Here is a 9,367-nt window from a genome sequence, read left to right on the forward strand (position 1 = left end):
CCTCAATTTTCTTTTATCTATGAAGTCTGTGTGTGTGTGTGTGTTTTTAAGGAAAAGGCGACAAATTTCACTGAAATACAATCTTTTTGTAGTTATATGTCATAAATTAAAATAAGGATACTTTCCTAGTAAGAACATGTGTGCTTTAATCACTTTTCCTAAAGAAGTTAAATTTATGAGTAAGAAAAATAAGAGTAAGTGACTATGTGAATGATGAGAAACTAATGAACACAAAGTATGTATCTTCAAGGATCAGGCCAGGAGAAAACCTCATGTAAAATACTCTTCTTTATTATGTAGTAGCCAAGGACAACTTAAACTGAGATTAAAATAAAAGCTGATTTCATAGGCCTCTTGTCTTCCTTCAAGGGGGTGTATTTTTATAGAGCTAAACTTCTCTGTCGTCGATAGTTTTGTAAATCACCTTATACAAAGGGAAAGATAAAACCTATCTTTACGTAAACCCTCACACATCACAAAAAGACTGATGAGTGTTCCAAACGTACGGTTTTGGCACACCAACTGCATAGCGTGGAGGGAGGAGAAAAGGGGTTAGCGGAAAGTGTATTTAGGATGAATGCCACCCACCATCAAGTAATGGTTTAAGTAGAAAGTAATCAGAGGGATACCACAGCAGCTAAATTTCAACCAAAGATATTCTAGGTTTAGAACAATAAATAATTTTAATCAGGTATGTTCCAAGGAGCAAATAGGGCTCTAAGGCTCTAACTCAGCCCGAATAAGCACTTGGAAAGTCTGCCGGGTCAGCAGCCATCCCATATAAATACAGCACACCACCTGATGGTCCACTAACATTTGTAACATCATTGCTACAGAGAAGCCCATATGTTGTGAAACCTAAACACCATGGACTAGAAAACATATCTGATTTATTAAAGCAGACAGCATCTTTCACCTACGTCGGAACATACGTCACAAGACAAAGAGTGTTATGGAAACGCTGATACGGATAAAGGAGAGGGACACACGGGAAAGCCTTAGCACCTTCCTGAAGTTGTGCCTTCTTAGAGCCAGACCTGCCTTATAATAAGGTCTTTTGAGTATGCTAGTAACTAAACACTCTTGGAAAGGGTCCAACACGAACCACCTCTCCAGGAGTCTCCGTCCGATCCAGTAACATGACACTTAAGCTTCCACAAAAACCGGTGTCTACGTTTGATGAATAAGTCATTAAGACAGTCTCTAGGATGCTAAAGGGATTACTTTTCTTATCAGGGCACACAGCCTTGTATATATGCTTCAAGCTGCAATTCATCATTTCCAGGGGACTTCTGGCCTCCCTATCAGAGTTTATCATTTGCTGGTATAAGACCCGTGAGGCTGATAAGGGACACTAGAAATTATAATGCACAGAATGAGCTGAAGCCCCAAAGAACATGGGGCCCGCCTTTTTCAAATCCTTATCCATCTCCCACGCATGGTTCACTCAGCCTAAGACAAACATACAAACAACCAGGCAATGGGTGTGAGTGAAACAAACTGACATTCCACCTCCCAACCTTGTGATTCATACTAAAAGTGAAACTTGTTGATACAAAAAATACTATTCATCTCTTGGGTGCTTTAGCTTTTCCCTAGGACTATCACCAAGAAAATGACCATCAGGGTAAGAGTCATCTGAGTATCTTCATTACTGCCACCTGCCTTGCTCACCCAACTTCTTTCCAATTCCTGTGGCTCCCACATTGCTGCTTCCTTGAGCTCTGCCCTCAGAGTTGCACGGAAATAAACAGGGCATTCACTGGTGTGGTCAGCTGTCGGGACAGCCTCCTCAAGTGGCTGGCATACTGTGCATAACCCAGAGCAGGTTTCTGTTTCCTTAGCAGAGGGCGGCAGCCCCTTACAGATTATGCTCATGGTTTTAAGAAGAAAGTGAAATCTGGTTCAGCTCAGATGCTAGCTAAAGATTTCTGCATCAGAAAGCATAATTCACATTTATTGTCAATGTCATCATGCCTACGAGCTCTAGAGTGTATTTACAGTGTCAACCTAGGGCTTTCCTTGATGGATGCTTTGGTTTTCCTTTTTTCCAGGAGTCCTACGTATCAAAGCTCTGCGAGATTTCTTTCTAGTGATTCTGACAGAATTGATAGAGCATGAGGCAAGGCCTCCCCACTTGAAGATTGTTGGCTATTTTTCAACGGTTCACTGAAGACAGGCTTTGCAGTTACATTTCCCTTTATCATGAATGTAGTGAACAAAAAAGCCTGATGCGTCTTCAAAGCATATAAACCGAGTCAGTGTCCGGGAAACTTTCCCTCAAGCTGTTAGCACAAGGGAGGCAGGCTGTTAGCATAAGTTATTCCTTCACCACAGGGAACAGGAGAAACCTTGTTAAGCCATGAATTTCAGTCCGCAGTGATCTGTGTGTTGAAAAATGGGATGAGCAGATTTTCATCGGCAGATTCCAAGAGGTGTTTACATCCACCGCTGTCCCCCGCCTCAGCTCCTCCCAGGGTGGAATAGGTACACCCCTATTTGCCCAGATGGGTTTTAAATAATCGAAACACCGACTTCCTGGTTTAGTTTGTGTGTTTGTCACCAAGGGACTATGATATAGAAAGTGTCAAATACAGTAACACAGAGGACGGGAGTTAAGAGGGGTGCAACGTCTGGAGAGCCACGGTCTAAAAGGCGAGGGGAAGGCGTCTCGTTCAAGTGTGACTTTTCCCTCTGGTGCCTCAGGGTTGGCATAAAATGACATCTGCCTTTAGGTAAACATGGCTAAAGCCCAGTCCAAGGGAATTTCCGCTGGCTGGCTTAAGAAACACCAGCATGAGGTACCCCTGGGGTGCTCCAGACACCCAGCGAAGGAGGGCTCTGCTGGGCATGGGGGTAGCCCCTTCCCCCTTTCCAGGCAGTTCCTCCAGACCCACTCCGTTGCTCGGCCCCCTTCTTCTCTCCAGATCTCGCTCTCAATTCGGGCTCTAAACCTGGGGTTACTCGCCGGCAAAATGCGGGGTGTGACGGGACCGAGGGGGCTCGGTGGGCAACTGCAGAGGGTGAGAGAAGGTCTCTAGGTAGCATTAGAGAGCCGAGGGCAGACGAGGAAGCTGGGGGTGGGGGGTGTCCCTGGAGAAACGTGGGGCGGGGCCGCGGAAAGGGGGCGCCTCGGGCACTCACCTGCTGCTCGGGCTCGAAAGCTGCGAACCGTGTTGCCTTCGCGCAGGGGCTGGGGGCGCAGGGGCCGCGAGCCCCGCTCAGAGGACCCCGGTGTCCGTGCCGCCTCGGCCGTGCCGCCGCCGCTGTACCTGTCATAGAGCCGCAGCATGTGCTCGGACACCTTGTCGTGCGGCGGCAGCACGGGGCCCGAGTCACCACCTGCCGCGCGGTCGCCTGACACGGCCTTGTGGAGCTCGGGCAAGTCCGGCTTCAGTCTCTCTCCCCGCGCCAGGCTCACGCAGAAGCAGCCGAGCCACAGATAGAGCAGCCTGCGCGCCCCAGCCATCGCGAGGTCCCGGCGCCGCGCGTCCGCTCCCCGCGTGCCGGGGGGACACTCCGAGGCCGCGAGGGCCCGCGACAGAGCGGAGGGTTGACTTCGACTCGGCGGGGGGCGAGGGCGCCGGGAGCCGCAGGCACTGCTTGCGCCGGGCGCCGGCCGGCCGCACCTTCGGCGCTGGCTGATCGCAGACCGGCAGGTGGGCTCTCCCCCGGCCGCCGCGCGGACCTCAGCAGGGCAGGGCGCTGCGGGCGCCGTGCTCACTTGTACGCCGGGAAAGAGCTCAAGTCGCGGCGCGTGTGGCCGGGGAGTTTTCAGGATCTGCCTCTGTCCTCCCTCCCCTCTTTATCTTCCAGAACAGCCGGCCGCCGCGGCCGCGCTCGGCAAAGGCGCTAGCTCTGCGTCGGGCGCAGGGCCGGAGCCGGGGTGCGCGCAGCGGTCCGGAGGGCGCTCGCTTGCCTTTTCCAGGGTTTGGAGCAGCCGTGGTGCTGCAGGTCCGAGTTTTGAGAGAGAGAGAGAGAGAGGGAGGGAGAGAGAGGGAGTGTGTGTGTGTGTGTGTGTGTGTGTGTGTGTGTGTGAGAGAGAGAGAGAGAGAGAGAGAGAGAGAGAGAGAGAGACTGACTACTTCGTTCTTTGGCTGATCTGTACAGCCCACAGCCAATCTCGCCCTGTCCCTCGCAGGCAGCCTGGACCCTACTCTAGCCGGGACAGAAGGGAAGGGGGAAGTAACCAGCAAACCAGCAGGGGGAGAGAGAGAAGAGGAAGTAGGGGTGGGGTGGCTGGGAGAGGAGGGGGAAAGGAGAAGATCGAGGAAGAAAGGGTAGGAGCGACGGCGTATTTTTTTTAATCCCGTCAAGAATATTGGTTGTGTCCCGGCCTTCAAGAGGACAGAGGAAAATAAACGTCCTCCTAGTTTCTTTCTCCTCTGATACCAGACAAAATCAAGATGGGAACAGCATCCTTGCTCCCTTGCCCGAGTCTCTCCTTAGAATCTAAGTTGTGGACCCGGCTGCACCTGAGCCTGGTTACCACCCCCTTCCTGTCTCTCCGAGGGCTCACCCATCGCAGCTCCTTCTCTTCCGCATCTTCACTTTGCATCTCCCCCCAGGAGAAAAATATGTGTGAGTCAGTCCTTCTTCAGAACAAAGAAACAAGCAAACACACCACAACACCCACTCCACCACTTCATTCCGCTTTAAGGGGTTTCTCTGCAGGAGGGTGGGTGGCGATGAAACACAAGGGCTTCTGGGAGATCCAGGAGTCCAGAGCAAGCTCTTAGGGTTGCTAATTCTGAGATCTTTACTCACTCTCTCATTTTTTGGCTGTAAAATGGAGGTTAAACTATCAGTTAACATTTCACCCCACACGTCTCATGCCCTAAGCACTCTTTGTGCTTTATAGTCCACATGTATTTTTTTTAAAGCAACCTTCACCCCCAAGGTGCGGCTCGAACGCACAACCCCGAGATCAAGCGCTATAAGCTATACCAACCTAGCCAGCCAGGCGCCCCTCACCTGTATTATCTTTAAAGAATTTTCACAAGGAAGCCCATTTTACAGGTGAGGACACTGAGGGAAAAGGACACTCCTGGATGTCACAACTGAGCTCCAAGTTCAGGGAGTCTGACTCCTGGCCCATACTAATAATAATGAAATTAGCATTTAAACTGACTTTTCAATGTGACAGTTATGTAAATGTTCTTAGCAGGGAGCCTGGCCTGGTGCAGTAAAGCCCTTAGTGACCCTCTGTTGCAGCTATCTGTCCCCTCTGTGGGAGCAGAGTGGGGCTCATTGAAAGGAAGTTAGGCTCCGGGGTCACCTTGAGCTTCCAAGTCCCACTTTTTTCTTTGAAGGAGAATAAGGACACATCTCTTTGAGAGTTTTGTTTGGATGAGACTAGAAAGCAGTGCTGAAATGACTGGCACCCTGACTAGCCTTTTATAGGGGCTCAGTCCCTTTTTATCCCAAATTGATCCCAAAGGCAGACTACATTCTCCCTACTCTGTCACTTCCCAACCCCTTGTGGTTTGGACTGTGCCCCCAGCCACCGCCAGAACTGTTCTGCAGATAATAATGTATACTTCTAGGGTGGTTGTGAGGACTAAATGGGATCATGTGTGTGATCTTTGCTTGGCATAAAGAACATAATAGCTTTTGTGATTAATAATGAAGACCCAATTGCCAAATTCAATAGGCCCTGGAAACTCCCTCTGATTTTTCCTTGTGAATCGTTGGTTCTTTCCCCTCTCCTTTCTGCTTTGTTTCAGCTCTGTGAGCTACCTCCTCTTTCCAGGCCTGCCTCCAATGTTCCTCACATCTTTATATTCAGCCCCGAAAGATGCCAAATTGAGAAGAAAAATCTTCTGCTTTGGTGGTCACCTCTGACCTTTAAATTTATATAGTCCTGGGTCTCTACCAGCCCCTCTCTGCATTGCCAAAATTTCACCCTTCTCCCCTTTGTCACCATCACTGAGACTTCTCTTCCTTTCGCTCTAGTGTATATCTCTATGGCAACATTTGCTACTCTGCATTCCATATAATTCTTCATTTGTGGAAGCTGTGCTGTGGGTGCTGGGGTTGGCTGCATGTTTTCAATGTCTGCCTTCACTTCTTCCTAGAAGTACACACTCCCCCTCTTTTTAAAGATTTGTTTATTTATTTGAGAGAGAAAGAGAGAGTGCAGGTGAGCAAGTGGGAGAGGCAGAGGGACCCAGATTCCCCACTGAGCATGGAGCAGGACTCCGGACTCAATCCCAGGATGCTGAGATCATGATCTGAGCCGAAATCAAGAGGCAGATGCTTAACCAACTGAGCCACCCAGGCGCTCCTTGCACTTTCCCTTTCTTGTGCTTCCATTTTCTTATTTGAGCCGTAGGTACAAAATAATAGTTCCCGTCTCACAGAGTTGTTGTAGAGAATCACTGGGCAGTCCATGTCAGGAGATGGGGACAGTGCCTACCACATAGCAAATGCTTAAGAAGAGTCAGCTATGAGCTAAGATAATTGATTGAATGTTTTTGTGTAAAGCAGAAGTCAAGCCATATCCACCTTTATATTTCAGTGACCAGCCATCACATTCAGAATAAACAAAATAACTAGGAGGTGAGAAGCAGGTAGAATAATCCCTAGCGGGGACTCTCAGCTCTAAGAGCAAGGTTGGAAAGGAAAGTGTAAATGAAAGCCAGCAAGCTAAGGAACACTGGTGGCAACCTAATCCTGGACCAAAAAAGGCAATTAGCCTACACCCAAGAAGATGGAGCAAGGGATGAAACAGATGAAGCCAGCAGCATCATGTCCAGCGATGACAAGGAAACGGCACCCATGCCAGACCCTCTGAGTACCTGCTGGGGAACTGAGAGCAAATTGAATTGGAGTGAGTAGTTCCTTCATCAGAACATCTGGAGATACCATCTTGTGATACTTCAAGACCATAGCACAGTGTTTCTTTAATCAAAGGCCACAGAAGCTTAGATCTGGATGGATCAACTAGTCTCTGAACGCTGGCAGCTTTAGATCACCAAGGAATAAATCACTCATAATTCTGGCTGAGCATCTGGCTTACTTGATGTATGGAAGATTTTGAGCTATTCAGAAAGAAGAACTTCAGAATTGAATATAATGGTGGTACAAATGCCTGTATCTGATTTCTTCTTGAGTTTGGTCAATTTAAATTTGCTTTATATTTTAATAACAGGAATTTCCTATTTTATATGCTAGAGAATAAGGGTTACCATTCCAGCCAATCAGTGAATCAGAGGATACTTATCAGTCTCTTTTCCTAAAAGGGAAGAGAGTTAAAGAAAGACATTTTTATTTTTAATTTTTTTTAAAGATTTTATTTATTTATTTGACACAGAGAGAGAGATGGTGAGAGAGGGAACACAAACAGGGGGAGGGTCAGAGGGAGAAGCAGGCGTCCCGCCGAGCAGGGAGCCCAATGCGGGGCTCGATCCCAGGACCCTGGAGATCATGACCTGAGCTGAAGGCAGTCACTTCACCAACTGAGCCACCCAGGCGCCCCAAAGAAAGACATTTTTATAAAGCAAACACTAATTTGGAGTTTTAGTGGATTCTGTTGAATTGAGCTCTACTTTGACCACAAAATCCTGTGTGTTTAATGTGTATTCTGTGTGTCTTTATTAGTTCCCTTAAACACTATATACCTTTATTTCCTAAAAACTCCATCAAATTATTGAGTATGTACGTAAGCCTACATTCGTGGTTGTGGGGAGAATATGTGAGGAGAATGTGTCTTAGGCTTGGAGGAGTTTACCTTCTAGTAGGTGAGCTAAAGAAATTCACATGGGACAATGAACAAATAGTGGGAGAAGGATTAGTTTGGTGTTCAACTATGTTTTGTAGACTATGTCACAATTTACTGTGTCAGTAATACGAGGAGATCAGTGGGAGATAGGATAGCCAGGGAAGATTTCCTGGAATAGGTGGGGCTTTATTTAGCCTTGAAAAATGGGTAACATTTTAGAGTCAAATATAAAGGACTTGTAATTTAGGAAAGAATAGCAGTAAGAGAGAAGGCATAGAAGTGAGCATGAGCTTACCATGTTACTGAGGCCGTGTCCCTTGGGACAAAGGCTGACCTGACTTTAGAGTATATCTGCTGGAGAGCACAGGAGAAATAGAGATGGGATGCAGGGTGGAATGAGTTTATGGAGGACCTGGAATGCTAGATCAGGGGAAAAGAGGCACCTTTAGAAAGTTTTTGAGAAGAGAAGGCTTTCTAATGGTCAAAACTCTCCAAAATGGTCTGGAAAGTTTTAGTAACTAATAAATGTCCTGCCTTTGGAAGTATATACACATAAGGTAGATGACAACTTAAAACAGTTTAGGGTTGATTCAAATATCGGCAGACTGAAGATATTTAACACCTTTTTAGTTGCAAACTTATTTGGGGACAATAAATATATATCTGTATACAAAGTCTGTACCTATAGCTGTCTATCTATTTGCGTGTATCTAATTCACAGTGGCTTAAATACATAGGGGTTTATTTTTCCTCCTGTTGTAGGAAGTCTGCAGTTAAGGAGCTGTTGGTATCTGCTCAGTGGCTTGATGAATGTCATTACTAGTGTTTATGGGACTCACTTACATTTCCCTCTTTCTTGTTGCCTTAGGGTCGCCAGATGCCTCTTGCAACTTCAGCCATCAAGTGCTTTTTCAAAGGAGAAAGAAGGAGAGGGGAGGCACCGGCTATATCTCTTCCTTTTCATCCGGAAAAGCAAAATGTCTCTCAGAGCTCTGGCAGGCATCTCTTCTATCTCACTGGTCAAAATTTTGTCACTCTGGTCACCTCTACCTGCAAGGGGGATTGGGAAATCACGTGTCTTGTCTGGGCCTCAGCACATGGCCACTGCAAGAAGAATCTGAGTTCAGTTGTCAAGGAAGAAGGAGCAGTGAAAATGTAAAGTAACTAACAGGGTCTTGTATAAGGACACGTCCAACATGAACAGTCTATGAATCTTCAACCCATTTATGGGTTATTTTCTATTCTGCTTGTGAACTTGTTTAGCTTTTCTCCTGTCCCAAACCAAAGATATATATCAAAAACCTCTTTTCCTTATCTATTTCACAAACTCTCATCCTGTCACTTTCCTTTCTTTGATCTTTGAACTTCTTTAAAAAGTTCACCTAACATTTCACTTTCTCACTACCTCTAAGTCACATCACTTCATTTTATTTCTAACCATCTATAATGTGATCTTGGTTTATTTTTATTTTTATTGCTCAGACTGTTCTTGTGTGAGGCATTACACTTCTAATCACCAAACCAACAGCTCCCCACCACCGAGTCTTCATCCTTCTTTATCTTGAAGCGTTTGACATTATTTACCACCCTCTTTTGGAAACTCTCTCCCTTTTTATCTTATGTATGTGGCACTACTCTGGTTCC

The 9,367-nt window shown here is 46.8% G+C and overlaps 1 protein-coding gene across 1 annotated transcript in view; it reads right to left on the reverse strand.

The window, feature by feature from the left end:
- The window catches only part of BMP3 (bone morphogenetic protein 3), a 27,878-nt gene extending 23,885 nt beyond the window's left edge, over positions 1-3,993 (reverse strand). The window contains exon 1 of the mRNA XM_035004698.1: positions 3,145-3,993. Within this exon, the coding sequence (XP_034860589.1) occupies positions 3,145-3,469 (325 nt within the window). The 5' untranslated portion in view covers positions 3,470-3,993. The remainder of the gene's footprint in view (positions 1-3,144) is intronic.
- Positions 3,994-9,367: the final 5,374 nt, after the last annotated feature.

Source organism: Mirounga leonina, unplaced genomic scaffold, assembly GCF_011800145.1.
Source record: "Mirounga leonina isolate KUSES-001 unplaced genomic scaffold, KU_Mleo_1.0 Mir_129, whole genome shotgun sequence".
Classification (NCBI taxonomy): domain Eukaryota; kingdom Metazoa; phylum Chordata; class Mammalia; order Carnivora; family Phocidae; genus Mirounga; species Mirounga leonina.